Source organism: Acanthopagrus latus, chromosome 4 (genome assembly GCF_904848185.1).
Source record: "Acanthopagrus latus isolate v.2019 chromosome 4, fAcaLat1.1, whole genome shotgun sequence".
In the NCBI taxonomy this organism is placed as follows: Eukaryota; Metazoa; Chordata; class Actinopteri; order Spariformes; family Sparidae; genus Acanthopagrus; species Acanthopagrus latus.
The window spans coordinates 6,148,701-6,164,335 of record NC_051042.1 but is presented as its reverse complement, the minus strand read 5'-3'; the positions used below and the strand labels follow the sequence as shown (position 1 = coordinate 6,164,335).

The 15,635-nt window shown below is 42.6% G+C and overlaps 1 protein-coding gene across 19 annotated transcripts in view; it reads right to left on the bottom strand.

Moving 5' to 3' along the window:
- Positions 1-2,166: 2,166 nt before the first annotated feature.
- Positions 2,167-15,635, bottom strand: part of myo9aa (myosin IXAa) — a 110,107-nt gene continuing 96,638 nt past the window's right edge. For 8 of the 19 annotated variants that reach the window (XM_037094690.1, XM_037094701.1, XM_037094700.1 and 5 more), the window contains 19 exons: positions 15,143-15,242; positions 14,209-14,433; positions 13,222-13,319; positions 12,963-13,090; positions 12,641-12,864; positions 12,425-12,541; positions 11,762-11,950; positions 11,586-11,636; positions 11,306-11,417; positions 10,042-10,103; positions 8,650-8,842; positions 8,429-8,557; positions 8,206-8,311; positions 7,987-8,118; positions 6,552-6,675; positions 4,596-4,616; positions 4,141-4,349; positions 3,852-3,994; positions 2,167-3,749 (listed from right to left, as the gene is read on the bottom strand). In XM_037094690.1, the coding sequence (XP_036950585.1) occupies positions 3,262-3,749; positions 3,852-3,994; positions 4,141-4,349; positions 4,596-4,616; positions 6,552-6,675; positions 7,987-8,118; positions 8,206-8,311; positions 8,429-8,557; positions 8,650-8,842; positions 10,042-10,103; positions 11,306-11,417; positions 11,586-11,636; positions 11,762-11,950; positions 12,425-12,541; positions 12,641-12,864; positions 12,963-13,090; positions 13,222-13,319; positions 14,209-14,433; positions 15,143-15,242 (2,851 nt within the window). In that variant the 3' untranslated portion in view covers positions 2,167-3,261. The remainder of the gene's footprint in view (positions 3,750-3,851; positions 3,995-4,140; positions 4,350-4,595; positions 4,617-6,551; positions 6,676-7,986; positions 8,119-8,205; positions 8,312-8,428; positions 8,558-8,649; positions 8,843-10,041; positions 10,104-11,305; positions 11,418-11,585; positions 11,637-11,761; positions 11,951-12,424; positions 12,542-12,640; positions 12,865-12,962; positions 13,091-13,221; positions 13,320-14,208; positions 14,434-15,142; positions 15,243-15,635) is intronic. The other 11 variants (XM_037094694.1, XM_037094709.1, XM_037094699.1 and 8 more) reach the window with 9 other exon arrangements.

Here is a 15,635-nt window from a genome sequence, read left to right as displayed (position 1 = left end):
ATCCATTGTCTGTAATCAAGTCAAAATACTCCTGGCTTGAGTTAATCCTGATCTTTAAAGTTTAGTAGTCAAGTGAATTTCCAGGAGAGAAGCAGGAGTTGAAGGATGAACCAATGTAGGCCAGCAACACAGAAACATCGTACCATCTCTGTTCTCCAGAGAGAAAGAAGCCTGAACTCCTACTCTTATTTTTAAAATTCCTTAAGTGAGACAATGGAACCCTGAAGCAATGCTAATGCATGCAGGCAAAATCAATGTGACATGAAACTGCTTATCAATACTGTAGATCAATTCAAAGTGTATGATTAGTTCACTGTAATATACATAAATTGTTCCAGCTGTGCTCCTGAAAGTGCAGCATGACTGTTATACAACAAATGACAGTTCTGATTCCTCAAAGTGAGATGATAACTTTTCCTTTACGTGGGTCTCACTTAAACACTGAAGTTTGGCACACTCTCTTATTAATCGTACTGGCGTGTTATATTGATTTTGCAATGATACATCATTTGTCATTGACAATTGATCTTTATAATTAACCAATGTTAAATTCTTCTCTCAGAGGCATCATCGTATATTAGCTCAGTTTTTGTGTCTTATTTAGAGATGACTTTTGGACTTGTCTCATAACAACGTGCATAAATCGATCAGTCCCATTGTTTGAGACTTGTCAACTCTCTTTTTGTTTTTGGCTCATTTTCCAAATTCGCTCTGGACTAATTGCAGGGATTCACCTATGAGGAGGGTGGAGAGACTGATTCCTGATAGAGGAGTGGAAGAAGCTTGGGGCATTTCCCTCCCAGCCAGTCATGGTGCGACAACGCCTTTTTGTGAAGGCTTAAGAAAGTTGGGAATGGCACCTGGGTTGGATTTACTCTCATTCTCAATCCGTCCCTGACTAATTTAGAACCTTGCTCCCCTCAGATTGCCAGCTAGAAACTCTGGTCTGTTTAGGCCCTATTATGTTTTATTTGCTGCCCCACATCAAATCCTCAGGAGATGCCAGCAGCAGCTTTTTGGTTTAAAACACTTTTCAGTTTAATAAGAACATCCTTCTGACATTTTATTACTCCTTCATAGAGAGTGTCATCATTTTCTCCATCACCTGCTGGTTCCACTCCATGAGCCTGCAAATCCAGACATGCCTGCAGAGCACAATGAAAGTCTGCTCTAAAATCATTGGACTACCGGTCAGACCACTTTCCACTGTGTGTGAGCAGCAAACGCTGAGGCCACCTAGGGACCCTTCAGGATCCTTCAGGACCCTCCCACACTCTGTTCCAAATGTTTGAGAGGCTCCTCTCAGGATGGTGGCTCAGCTGCCCGGGCTGAAGAACACAGAAAAGGAGAGCAACCTTTGTTCCCAAGGCTGTTCAGCTCCTACACTCCCATCCACCCGTGCAGTTGTGACAAAAATACATTCTTTTGAGTTGAATTGAATTGTAGCGAGGAAACTGTGTTTGTTCTGGAACCCCTCGACACCTGAAGCCCCTTTACACCTTTAGTTTGACATTTTATTTCACTGGGGCTTATTGGAGCACATTTGTTTATTGGTTTATTGTCCAAGTCGCTGACATTGAACATCCACTCTAGATATACATGTGTTCTGTTTATATTTGTATGTAGGTTGGGCTGGTCTGTAAGCATTTTACTGCCAATACTGACACAAAACAAAATGAATAATACCTGAATTCCATTTAGCTTCTTCGGTTACAGTTTCACTCCGACACATCACATTGTTCTGACTACTGAGTTTTGTTTGTCGTCAGCAGCTACATCACGGCTCACAGAGCTGTGAATCTGTATTAATGACAGCAGTGTTGCCCTCAAACAGTGGAGGGTGCCAGATTACACAAAGGGCCAATTTCTACATAATGTTGCTTTAAAAAGGATGTTTAAAAAATACACAAATGATAAAAATGTGTTCACACTCCAGCATCCTCTGAGTCATTTCCATTTCTTTTTGCTCTCTTTGTCAAAGTAGGTGATGTCAATGAGTCTTAACAGTGGTCGCTAAAGAAAGAGGAGGATGAAGTAGCTCACCACGACACAGTGTGGGGCTTCTGCTGCTACACACAACCAGGACAGAGGAGCTGACAGATGAGAGTAAGACACTAATAAACACAAAAACACATACACTGACAATAATAAAGACAAGAGACGAGCTGATTTTATGTTCTTGTTTGGTTGCTGTTGAGCAAACACTTTAGAGACAGGAGGTGGGGTTGGGTAACAATAGATTTCAAGAATAGAATGGCATTTGTCCACTATACTGTACATATGAACTGTACTGTACATCACAATTGTTGTATGGCTGTTAAGCAGTGAATGCAGGGATTTTTATACCTGTCCAACATTCTTTACAGAGCTGGGATCTCCGGGGCTGGAACACACACCAGCTGAACTTGGTCCCTTTGATGGCGGTATTCCCCTTATGAGGGGGGAAAAGCAGCACAAACACATGAAGTGGTTTTCTCTTTCTCACACATACACACAGTCACGCATGAGCACTCGGCACGCGGCCACACATACGCACACACACATAAATCATCCACGGCCCATATCCGTACATCTCTGACCAAGATACTCAAAAACAAAAGATAAATATTGACTTCAACTACCCAGCAGAGGCTGGTGTTCCGGCTTTGTACAGTATTTATACCAGTATATTATATGCTATAAAGAATTTCTGTGACATTAAAATTTATTAAATAAGGGAAAATAAATTTGTAATAACAGAGCAACAACTGCTTACACTGATTGTTATGAACTGTAAACTCATAAAGCAGCTAATAATCGTGAGCGTCAAGTTCACTGTAACATCCGTGACGCCTGATGTTGCCTGATTTCTTCGTATTTACTGTAGTACACTGCTTCAGCTCTCCAGCTCTGTAACATTCCCTGATACTACGTGGTCTTCCGCATATTCCAACATTCCCTTTATCTCTGTCCTCCTGCTCAGTACGTCTCCTCTTGGCGCTGAGTAAAGAGCTGCCAAGGCACTGTGAGAGCATGGGTGGCAGTCTCGTCCACAGAGGAGGAGTCCCACTGATTCCTGTCCCTCTGCCAAACGTTCCCCCTGTCCATCCGGGGGTGGAAACACTGTACACGGCACTTGGGGACACTTTGCAGACTTTAACAAAGAAAGGCGAAGCAAGAGTGCTTTGAGAAGTGAAGATCAGTCGCCATCGCGTTACCTCCGTTTGAGAAGGTGTATACCTGCCAGGGAGTGGAATAGGGAGTGCTTTGTCCCAGTGTCCTTCATACCATGAATTCATTACTACCATACAACACCACCTGCTGTTGTAGGTCTGGAGGGTCCCTGCCGGGGCCATCGCCTTCTCTGGAGTGCCTCAAGGTTGAAGGCTTGGCCCCCTTAAGTTTCTGTTTGCCCCTCTCTGGATTGAAGGTCCCTCGGCTTGTAAACTGGGGCCTCTCGTCATATGCGCCTTCGACATCTCCTGTCGGGCTGCTGTCGATGCTCTCGGATCGGGAGGCTTGAGATGAATTTAGGGACTGAGCCTGGGATGAACCTGAGCCTGTGGACTTGCCGTGGAAACGAAAGCGACGGGTGTTGGTAGAGGAAGAAGAGGATGACGGGTGGAAGTGTGATGAGGAGGAGTAGGAAGAAACACTGGACACAGAGTCCACTGAGTCCAGGGACTCAGGCTGCCGGCGGAGAGCGTGGCGTCGGGGGCTTTTCATGTCCGATCTCCGAGGCCAGGGGGACGTCAACACTGGACCTTTCTCTGAGGATGAGAAGGGAAGAGAGGCCAAAATATGTCAAGTTTTGTCCTTCAATATACAAAAAAAAAATTGCATAAAAAGTTGGGTTATGATTTCCTGCATACCAGAGAAGTCCGAAATGGTTCCCTCAGAGTCAACGTTAAGGTTTTCAGAGCTGTCAGCGGTACCGATAGAGGCCTCGGACTCGAGGGTCTCATCATCTGATGCTCGTGGCTCCAAAGTCAGCATCTCAAAAGTCAACTCCTCTCTGAAGAGACAAAATTTCACCAGATTAACCCATGACATCAGCGCACAAGACGAAACACTGCTAACATAATAAAACATGCAAATTAGTGATGTTTCTGCAAAACCAGTTATTTACAGACATATTTTAGCTGCAGTGACGGCGCTTACTTCTCTTTCTGCAGGCTCTCGATCTGCTCCGTCAGCACTCTCTCTTCCTGCTGCATGGCCGCCTGCTGATGCTCGGAGATTTCGGCGAACGAGTCGGCTCTCTCTTCATCGCCGCTCTCTTCAATCACAGCATCAGCCACAGATGGCAGCCGCGGACTGACTGGAGGCGAAGGCGTGTGGTAGCTGAGTCGCTGTATGTGACCTTTTCCCTAAGAGACAAATCAAAGGCAGATGTCCTCTCACTAATGTGAATATTACATTAGGGCTCCATGAGAAAGCAGTTGACCAGCACGAAATGATTATGCCATCATATTCAGCGAAAATCTCCACTTTCACCAAGCAGCTACTCCGTCACACATGCAGTGACATAACCACATGCAAGAGGAAAAACAATACAGCAGCACCGAGACAGATCAAACCCACAGACAAACAGCACAGTGATGCACACACTTTACCTTTTTAGCGGCATTTGGCTGCTTGGGGTAGAAGTGAGAAGCAAAAGGAAGAAAAATCAATGTCAGTTTCACGAGGGTCAGTGTAGTTAGTGTCTAGCTTCTTCTAGCTGAGAGGTTGATGCTGTAGACCTGATAGTAATGATGTCACTGTTCCAGGTCATGTTGTTGTTTTAGTACAGTGAAATTCCTCCAAGGTTTAAAAGTCCTTACTGTACTTAAGTAGATTTTTCAGGTATCTGTTTTTTAATTGAGTATTTATTTTTCTGATACCTTTTTACTTTCCGCCCTTTAACCTGAACACAAATATTTCTACTTAGATTTTCTTAACAGGCTTGTTACTTTAGTTTTAATGCATTCGAGAGGGGTTATCATTTATTTTTATTTTGCATCACTGCACGCGGCCTTCCCAACATCACAAGACTGATTTCAGCCTCAGTGTACATCAATCACGGCAGACGCAGCGAGACGCAATGATGTATAAGACGTAAGAAGACATGAAACAGACAGAGAGGGAGGCTGGAATGTGGAGAAAAGGCGTGTTAGTGTCTAATATCTGCAGAGAGTTTCTTATTTTCTTTGTTGCTGCTTGGCACACTTTACCAACCCAACATGTGTCTATTTGACGTCCTGGGAATGAGATTCAACAATCAACTGTCTTTGTGGTGCATTCAAGGAACAGCTGGGACAAATCCTACTGATTCTACCTTTAACTTTAATAGACTTTGAATTCAATTAATATGGCATGAGCTTCAGTTAGCTTCGCACAGAAAACAGCAGTATAGATGTCATTCAGAGGACACTTTACTTCTCATATCTGTATTGAGTAAAGTCTATGTGTATCGTGCACTAAGGGAAGCTCAAAACTGAATCCTCGTGTTTGAAATAAAGGTTTGAATTGAATGATCTCCGACTATAAATGATCCAAAGAAAGTAATGACAAAAATAAAATCACATTTTCCAATTTCTTATTTCAGATGTTTTTGAGTGTGAGACACTGATGTAACGTCTTCAGGCAGTTATCGTAGAAGGACAGATATTTGTGTAGAAAAGTTGAAGCAGAAGTACTGATTCAACTCCAGTAAAAGTAATAGAGTACAGGCTCTCAAATGTACTCAAACGTAGAGTATCAGAGTAAAAAGTCACCCCCTGAAGGACATTTGTGGTCAAAGCTAACTGAAGCTCACGTCATATTAATAGAATTCAACGACTATTAAAGTTAAAGGTAGAATCAGTAGGATTTGTCATAGCTGTTCCTGAATGCACCACAAAGACACTTGATTGTTGAGTCTCATTCTCAGGATGTCAAATAACACTTGTAACAATGAACAATGAGTCTGTTTTGAAATTTAGGAGTAAAAGTACTAAGTTGTCAGAAAAATAAATACTCAAGTAAAGTAGACGCATGATAAATCTATTTAAGTAGAGTAACTAAGCATGTATGGATTTAACTACCCTTATGGATTTGTGTGTTCCATACTCCATATAGCATAATGTATATCTAATCAAAAGCAGTTGCATGGCTGCATTATGTCTCTAATTTCAGCCACGAGAGATAGAAACATAAAATTAAAGTAAAACCGAAACAGAGACTGAGTGAGGTGATGACTCATGCTTCAGGGGATGAAGACGACGGATGTTAATATTTAAAGATATGAGACGATGCAGTGATCAGCACCACAACAACATCACCACTGGATGACGGTTTTGAGGATGCAATCCATGGTGTGTGTATACATACCATAGTGCGCGCTATGCTCATAAATCTAACAGCTATTAGTACGGGTTTCTGGGTAAAGGAGAGGACAGGTTAGAAAGGAAGTCATCAGGGACGGTGTGGCACAGAAGGAGTTGTGGTAGGAGGGTTCAGTCAGGTAGATTTAGCTGTGAGTCACTGTATATACATGATTCATCTGGAAGCAGTGGGCTAGTCACATTAGCCACAGCGCTTGAACTCACCATTGACCGTCGGATGAGGGTCAGTCTACACTTGGCTTTATTCTCTGCAAACTCCAGGCTGCTGATGTCCTTTAGTCGAACTTTGTACTTATTCATCTGTTCACAAATGATCACTTCAACACACCTGTGGAGGGACAGCAGGAGATGAAGCCACTTGAGAAGGACTGGAAATACGACTCCATTTAACAACTTTCAGAAATGTACAGATATTAATCACTACATTTTACTGGCCATATATGAGCAGATTGACATGTGACTTAAATAAGAAGACCATCGCCGTCTCTCTGCCTACACAGCCTGTGGAAGATTTGTTTAAGTTGTTTCACGCTGGAGGACTGTGGATATCTTTGTGAAGGACTTGGCTCAAAAAGACATGATTTTATACATGTTGTCCATAGCCTCAGGTCAGCTAGCAGAAAGCAACATTAGCTAACATTAGTTTAGAAATGTCTGCTAACATAAACGAACGAGCAGCTTCCTGCACAACACAAAGTTTCCCCTCTAATGCTCCAGTGAAACAATGTAAGTATGAGCTTCATATTATCCATCAAGCCAGTGGTTCACAGCTGTATTCAGTCAGCCCCCTCTAGAAACAGAAAACAAATTCATGCCCTAATCCCATTATTAATCATCTATTATTGAGGAGCTCTACAGGAAAATGACAAATTAAACAATATTCATCTAAAGTCACAAATTGAAGTTATTTTGGACGAAGCAGAAGCATAGTTCCAACATCAAAACCTTAAAAAAAGGCACCTATTCCTTCATCCTCATTAAAAACATCAGACTATATGAAAACACTGAAGTTTAGCAGGACCAAAAATGTCTCCTGCTTCACTGTGAAGTCCATTGTCAGTGTTCTTGAGCTGCAGGCATGGATCAACTTCTTAACAACTTATATGTCACAAATCATTGAGACTAGATTGTCAGTGATCACAGAGAACATTTACAGCTCAGTAATAAACGTACCAGAACAGCCTTCTGGTGTCAAACTGAGTGTAAATTGTTCTGCACAGTGAAGCTCAAACATTCAACTGAAGGACGCCGAAGAAGACGTGAATAATTTCATCATGGAGGAAGTTACATCGACAACACCACACAAACAGAAACAGAGACCTCTGGTTTTGACTGATGTTTTTGGCTGTTGAGGATCACGTTTTTTACATTTGTGTTTCCTCTCCTCTTTGTAAAATCTGTACTGTCTGAATCAATTTTGCTGAACTGGATCAAGATAGCCTTGAACAACGTTGTCTAAATTGTTCTCCACATGAAACAGATTAGTTTCAACTCAACTCCAGCTTTTTTGCTCCTGGTCATGTGTGCCCCCCATTGAAACGTCTCTGAACAGAGGCCACAATACACTTCGTAAATCAGCGACTTATGTAAGGGTACAGAATTTATTTGACAGATTGTTAGATACAGCATTTATTCTTACGCTGTCGTCTTGCCGATGTCCTGGACACTCTGCAGTGGATCGATGGTGTCCGGACAGCGCAGGATACAGGGAGCAAACACTATGGCCAAGGCATTCGCGGACATACGGTTTGTCTCCTCTTGCAAGGCGATCCTGAAAGCATGAAGTCAGCATTAGAAAAGTGTCTGAAGCGGTTCCATGTATTAATCTTGCTCTAAGATTACCATAATTCTTTATTACCTGACAAGATGAAATATGAGGCGTTCCAGGGTGTTTAGGTGAGTTCTGCTCAGCTGGTCAATAACCGAGTACACCCCTCTGATCATTTCCTTTTTATCCTGCAAACCTGCAGAGGCATTTCCACAAGACAGATCGTCACAGTCAGTCACAGTCATCAATTATGGAGGACTGGATCTCCGATGTGAAAGCACAATGTAGCTGGATATCTGAATCGGACACTTACCCATGGCACGTATAAACTCCTCGTACAGCTCAAACGTCATCAGAGGATTGGGCAGATCTCTCAGCCACTGCTTGAAAACACTCGCAATAACATGAATGTTGTAGTCGTCCAGATTCATGCTGTCAACATCTGTACAGTGAACAGGGGAATAAAAACACTCAGTAATCACACAGTCAGCGAGCATCTTTCACCTGGTAGCTAAAATGTAAATCACAAGTCACCTGTGTCGAGTCCCTGCTTGAGTTCCTTGATTTTATTGGTGGAGCCAGACTTCCTGTATATTCCTTCAGTGTAGAGGCCGTGCATCTCGATGTAGTTGATCAGCTTCTCCACCACCAGAGGCACCGTCCTCTCGTCGTTAGTCAGACGAGACACTTCCACTCCGAACTGTCTGGAGGAAAGCTCCGGATCGAACTGTCCACAGACATAATGTACGCTGTTAAAGCCGAACAGGGGCCAGCATATCACCTGAGCAACCCCTAACTGCTGTTCACTGTACTCTACGCACTTCCATTTGATTTTAGCTTATTTTAATGTTTTGTTTCTTGATGTCTCCCTTCTTTTTTATTATGTCTTTTAATGTCATTCTACGATCCCGTAAAACACTTTGAGTTGGTTCGTGTCTGAACACAAATAAACGTCCCTGTCTTTGCCACAGCTGTCTTTGGCTTTAGCTACTAGCTGTTGTTAGCTAGTGAGTTGTTAGCTCAGTTTGTTGTGCAGCTACAGGCCCTAAACGGACTCTGGTGACTGGAAAACTGATGTTGGTGTTTGCAAACATGGACAATCTTAGGGAAAAAAGAAAAAAAAAAGTAAACCAATTCAGAAGGTGTACTGCTGTATTGTTCTGTTTAATAAAGAAAATAACTTTAGTTTGAGTATTTTGGTGAAGCTGCTGTAACTTCCTGTCTGGTCTGCAGTGAGCAGCCCCTCCTCCTCTCTACGTCACCACAGTTGCACAACTCCTCTTGTTTTTTTAAGGCAGCTCTCTTTTCGTCTGTATTTCCTTCAAGCATTTTTCATGGCCTGTTCGGTGGTGTCAACTGTCACCAGGGGACTGGCACGTGTGGTAGCGTTTATTGTTCTGCTGTTGCAGGTAAACAGGAGGATCCTGTCCTCTGTCTGTTCCCTGAGCAGTCCTGTCCTCTGTCGTGATTGGACACAGTGGGCAGGGATACAAGAAAATCTCTCTCAACAGTGGAATATAGAGTTATAGAAGAGCAGCTGAAACTATGAGGGGCTACAGACTAACTGCTGGTCAGCATGGTGACTTCAGTATACATCACTGCAACACACTGACATCTCTGACATGAAGTCAACACCCTTGTTTCTTCACAGAACTTTAAACAAAAAATCTGACTTACTTAAAACTTAAACACATCACCATCTTACGTTGTGTGAAGAGTAAACACTCACACAGAGACACACGTAAACAACAAGAAATGCCAATACTAATATTCTTACAAGAACGGGTGATGTTTCTCTCAACAGTCTTGTCTTTGAAGAGCGATCTGACACTCTCGGTGTATGAGGTGGCAGAACAAAACTGGCTACTGCACATAAACACATTCGCACAATCAGTGTCATGGGACGTTATTGTGTGGCCGACTCACCTTCTTGCTGCATTTGGTGGTCGTCTTCTGGCAGCACTTTCTGTGGCAGGCGTACCGGCACACTGGATAAACACAGCCAGAGAAACCAAACAGGTCATTTCCATTATCCACAGAGAGACAGTGTCTCCTCATTATTCAGCAAAAACTTCAGGACGAGACAAAAAACTGTTATAGTTTCAGAGACAAAAGCAGCATTGGCTGGCACGAAGAAAACATCCTGTGTGAATAAAGGACAAACTGTTTGGAGAGTCTCTGGAGAGACGGAGCTGCAGAACCCATGAGTCCTGTTGAAAACAATCTGATTAAGGCTGAGGGAGGGTGGGGCCCGCTGAGCACCAGACAGCTCAGCCACAGACGTGTGTGTGTGTGTGTGTGTGTGTGTGTGTGTGTGTGTGTGTGTGTGTGTGTGTGTGAGGGTCAGGTGAGGTACATAAGTTAAGCGAACCACACAACACATACAGTATATTTTTGGGTTGCAACTGGCAATTATTTCATTAGCGAGCTAATTTATTGATTATTTTATCATGGAACTGACCATTTGGTCAGTAAACAGTGAAAAAGCCTGTCAGGAGCCCAAAGTTTAACTGTCAGAACTCTTGTTAGGTCTGATCACAGCTAAAAGATATTCACTTTACAATGAGAATCTGCAAACCTTCACAACTAAGACGGTAAAACCAACAAATATTGAGAATTTCTTTCTTTCTAAATGAATAACTAAAACGAATGACTTAAATTCATAGTTAACTTTTCAATGATTCAATATGTTTCAAAACATTTTAGTAGCTATTTAATGTCAAAAAAGTCAAATTTCAGACTTTCATTTGGAGGAAATAGGAAATATGACAGTGAACATATTCCAGTCTGAATTCATAAAAACGTTAATAATCAAAGTTTCATGTTGATAAACTACACAGGTTGGTTGTGACTGTTGTGATTCTGAGAGAAAGTTGTGTAGTTTCGTACAAAATATATTCTTCTTCACAATATATTGTTGATTCTAGTTTATTGTTGACATGTCTCTGTTAAAGTTTGGTGTCCTGTGTTCAGCAGGGACAAGGACCGCAAATGAGCCATAGCTAGAAGTCCCGCAGGCACCGCAGCAGCTGCACTTTAATTAGAAGTAACAATGTCCAATGTATTGTAAATATATATTAAAGTTAATCAGTATTTAAATCTACTACAGGGAACTCTCATTTATTGTTGTTTCTGGCAGCCTCTTTGGACAGAGGTGGTGATATGAAGTGAAACTTGTATGTCCACTCACATTTGCACACACAGGCTCGGTCCATCATCCAGATGAGCGAGGAGCAGAATTCACAGTACGTGGGGATGCTGTACTGGGTCGACTTGAAGATGTGTCCGTTATGCTCCTCCACCTGCAGAGAGCAGCAGAGCAACGGTTCATATCGAGTTCACCTGCATGTTTACTCTCACATGTATCTGTTTTACAGCCTCTGGTGTTTTAGATCTTTTTTTTCGCCAAAGAGCAAACGGAAGTGAGGAGAGCCGGCTGTTAGTAACGATGAGGACGAAGACAGACTCACAATGTCGGTGTCCTTTTTCCTCCGTTTCTTGCGCTCAGGTTTCGGAACCTGCTGCAGTGAAAAAGACGCAAACAGAACAACAGATTAAGTTTCAGTATTTCAGTATCAGCTATGTCACTGTGTATGTAAGAACCTTAAATCAGCTGAGCTGAACAGGAGGCGATGTGCGTCTTTACCTTGCTGAGTGTGCTGTCCAGAGGTTTGTACTCAGTCATGAACTCATCCAGGAAGACTTTGAAGGTGTTGACCCACACGGTGACGGGAGACTCTCTCCAGTCCCTCTGCTCCTGCCGCATGGTCTTCTCCAAGATGTGCTCGAAGAGAGCGTACAGGTCTTTGTAGCGGATACTCTTACCGTCGTCCATCTGGGGAGAAGACAGAAGGATCAGAGGAGGGACACGATATTCACGTCCCTACTTTAACTTACTCACTTAAGTTTTCTAATACATTTCTTTGAGCACTGATGTAACAGGTGATGTTTTCAGAGGTTTTCAGAAAGGGCAACTTTGGCATTTTTCAATGTTCCCAACGTTTTTGTGTCTAGCTGAGTCCTGAGGACGTTTTTTTAAACTGGTCCAGTACTATGTGCACTCAGCCAACATACGTCCTCAGTAAGTACTTCTTCATGACACTGAAGTCCGGCAACATTACTGAAACCCTCCCTTCACTGATTTGCCTTGTTATTTCACTAGAACAGCTGCTGTCGCTCTCATCAAAGCCACCAGACTCCATCAGCAGAAACATTTCAGCTTTGTAAAACACACTTTATATGTAAAATATACGTTATCCATCTTCATCTGTCCACTGATTAAATACCAACTCTTGTTAGGTCTACTTACCGCGAGCGCTGTGGAATATGAGTTGAAGATGTTCAGACGGAACTCCTTCAAAGCCTTTTTAAACACGACGTCCACCATGGTGTCCTTCTTACTGTCCTCTGTGTCCAAGTCGCTGATCTGAAACATGACACCACAGTCAACTTAATATCAATATGGTCTCACGGAGAAGACAACACTCAATTTAACATGGCTTTTTCTCTGTGTGTTTGTCTTCACCTTCTTCATGAGGAAGTCGTTCATGCTCCTGTAGTCGTTGGTGCAGGTGAGGATCTGCAGCGCGTCGTTCTGCCACTGGGCAGGTTCCAGAGCCACGCTGGTGATCTTAACACTGCGCCTTCGCTTCACCTTGGGAGACGGCTCCTTGTTCTCCTTCAGGTCTCTGAGGCTACGATCCAACATCAGATCAGGACTGCAGGGTGGTGACATGTTCTCCTGCCCTGCTGTGAAGGAAGAGAGTTCCAGGCAGGGATACCTCAGTGGGAATTCTCAATTATATGATTATCTTGTGATGGAAGTATTTTGTATTTACGTAACGCACCCTCTCCCAGTAAAGGCCCGGTGTCTCCATAGTCTCCATCCAGGGAGTCTGACCCACATATCATCTTGTCTCGGGATGTCTTCTTGTCTCCGTACTTGTTCTTGCCCCAGAAACGCATCTTACGAACCCTTTTCAAACAAACAAATTATCAATGAAAAATGTGATAAAAACCTAAACACTTTGATGAAACCATCCTTGATTTCTAGTCAAGTGATAAAGGTAATATATGTAAAATATATGTAAAATATGTAAAACAAACCTTCCATCCTGTGAGTTCTTGCGCATCGAGTCCACTTTGCCCAAATCTCCTGACGACATGGCTTTGTGAATCTTCTTTGGCTCGTCAGGATTCACAGGCTGAAATCACATCAAGTTGGATTGCAAGTTAGTAACAAATCCACAGAAAACCCTCTCTTTATGCATTTCCATCAGATGGCCAGCAGGTGGCAGCATCACACTTCTGGAGCTGCACCAGATACAGAGAACATCCACTAGAGAACACTACACTGTTGATGGAAACGCAACACTTGTGACATAATATAACATTCATTTAAAGAAGGAAGGAGACAGTGTTCTGAGGAACCTAGTTGTTAACAGCCGACAGGAGTTTGTGAAGTGATGAGAAACAGTCCAGAGTGACGTCATCTGCATTTTTCAAAAGTGTCCCAAGTTTTGACTGGTGAGCAGAAACTACGTGCTGACAGAGGAAAAGTGACAAATGACATGCAAATACTGTTAATCGACCAGGATGGAAAAAAGTCTCTGTTACAGCTGTGAGAGAGAGAGATAGGAAGAGAGAGAGAGAGAGAGTTAGTTCTGTTAGAAAGGTTTCTAGTTTAATGTCTGAATGGAAAACACATTTCAAAAGTTACAGTAACATTCACTGACTGATGTCAGTCAGAGGAGTTAAACCAATCATTGATCTGATTTCTGGTTGTTTGACAGCCTTGAAATCCTTTACGTAAATATCTGGATCATACACAGAATCCCTGTGTTAATGTTTTATTACATCTTAGCAGGTATTTCTGAATATCATTCAAAAACCTGCCTTGAAACACTTTTGAAATGTCTTCCACTTTCTAACAGACAGTTATTAGCACATTTTCAGTGACCCGAGGTTTGTTGAAGCTCAGTTTGAGTCAGAGTTGTGACGCAGATCTGTGCTCTCTCTGCTGAGTGGGTTAGAAAGAGAAGCCAGCTTTAAGAGCGTAGAGAGAGCTGCTGCTGCCGTGGAGGCGCCTGTTACCATGTCTGAGTCACTGAGACAGGACTCTCCTAAGCTGGCCTCCGCGGAGCTCTGTTTGGAGAGGGGCAGGGTGTAATGACGGGGGCTGAGGGGGCTGAGCGGTCTGTCGCCGTCATAGTCATCCTCGTCTGAATCGCCCCCCACCGAGAGGACGGGGGCGCGGGTCAGGAAGTCGGAGCGGGTCCGAGCCATTCTGGCTTTCTTTTTTTGGCCCGCTCTGCCAACCTGGAGTTCACCAGAAGTGATGACAGCATGTTTGAAAGGTGACTGAGAGAACTTGTGTGAATGTTGTTCATCACGAGAGTCAGATGTTTGTTTTCAGAGTAAGATCTGAAATCCTGCCACGATTCATTAACACATTCACAACACAAAACACACACATGCTTTACATCTGTAGCGAACTGCAGCCATGACATGTTCTTAGCGCTCATTTGGAGGTTAGCATCGGCTTGTTTCCCTCGACAGGAGTCGTTTTTTAAAATTTGCATCATCAGCACAAACAACAACACTTACAGCTAACGTTACATTGTATACAAACTTAGGCTGTCACATGACTTCCATCACAGCCTCTAAGCTTCTTACTAAACTACACCATACGGACTTTATTATAAATTGGTCGATACACAAGTTGAACAGTTACAATAGTTTGAAGTAAAGCGATTGAGTGGTGAGTTCACTGTTTACAGCCATATATTTTAGTATAAGTTTTTCTTATTCACATGTGAGCTGATCACTGTTATATTACTTTGGTGAATAATAAAACTTGTAACTCTCTGTCACCCATGTTAACCACAGATCTTATTTCATGTATCCAAGCAAACCACTGATTTCAAGATCAGAGAACCGCAGGTGCAAAGATGTCACTTCCAGGTTTTAGGACTCATCCTGCAGCAGTCGATTTCCTAAAAAGTACCTAAAAGAAGTGATTTCTTACCTCTCGCCCTTTTGTTGCTTTAGCAGGCTTAGAGGCCGGTGTGGCTGCTTCTCTGGGAACAGCTGCAGGAGTTTCTTTTGGGACAATGTCTCCGTCAAACCTGAGGGACAAAAACAAGGAAACGGAAATAGGAAACATATGTAAAGTATAATGTAAAGTAATTAAGCAAAATAAAGAATTGAATATGTAGCTACCCAGAACGAGTGTGTCAATGATGATGTCGTCATGTACACTTTTACACTGTGTTTGTGTGGTTTGATGTCTTTTAAAATAAGCGGATAGTGCAGTTCCTCGTGTCAAACATGTAATGTGAGTATTTGTTGCTTTTCTTTGTATTAGATGAAAGTAAATGAGGAGTCCTTTTGTTCTGGACTGTTGGTTTGACATTCTGGAAAACTGTGACAAGCATTTTCACTTTTTCTGGACAATTTTATATACTAAACATTGACCGGTGATAATAATTACTATTCCTTTGTAAGCAATTTGTATCTAC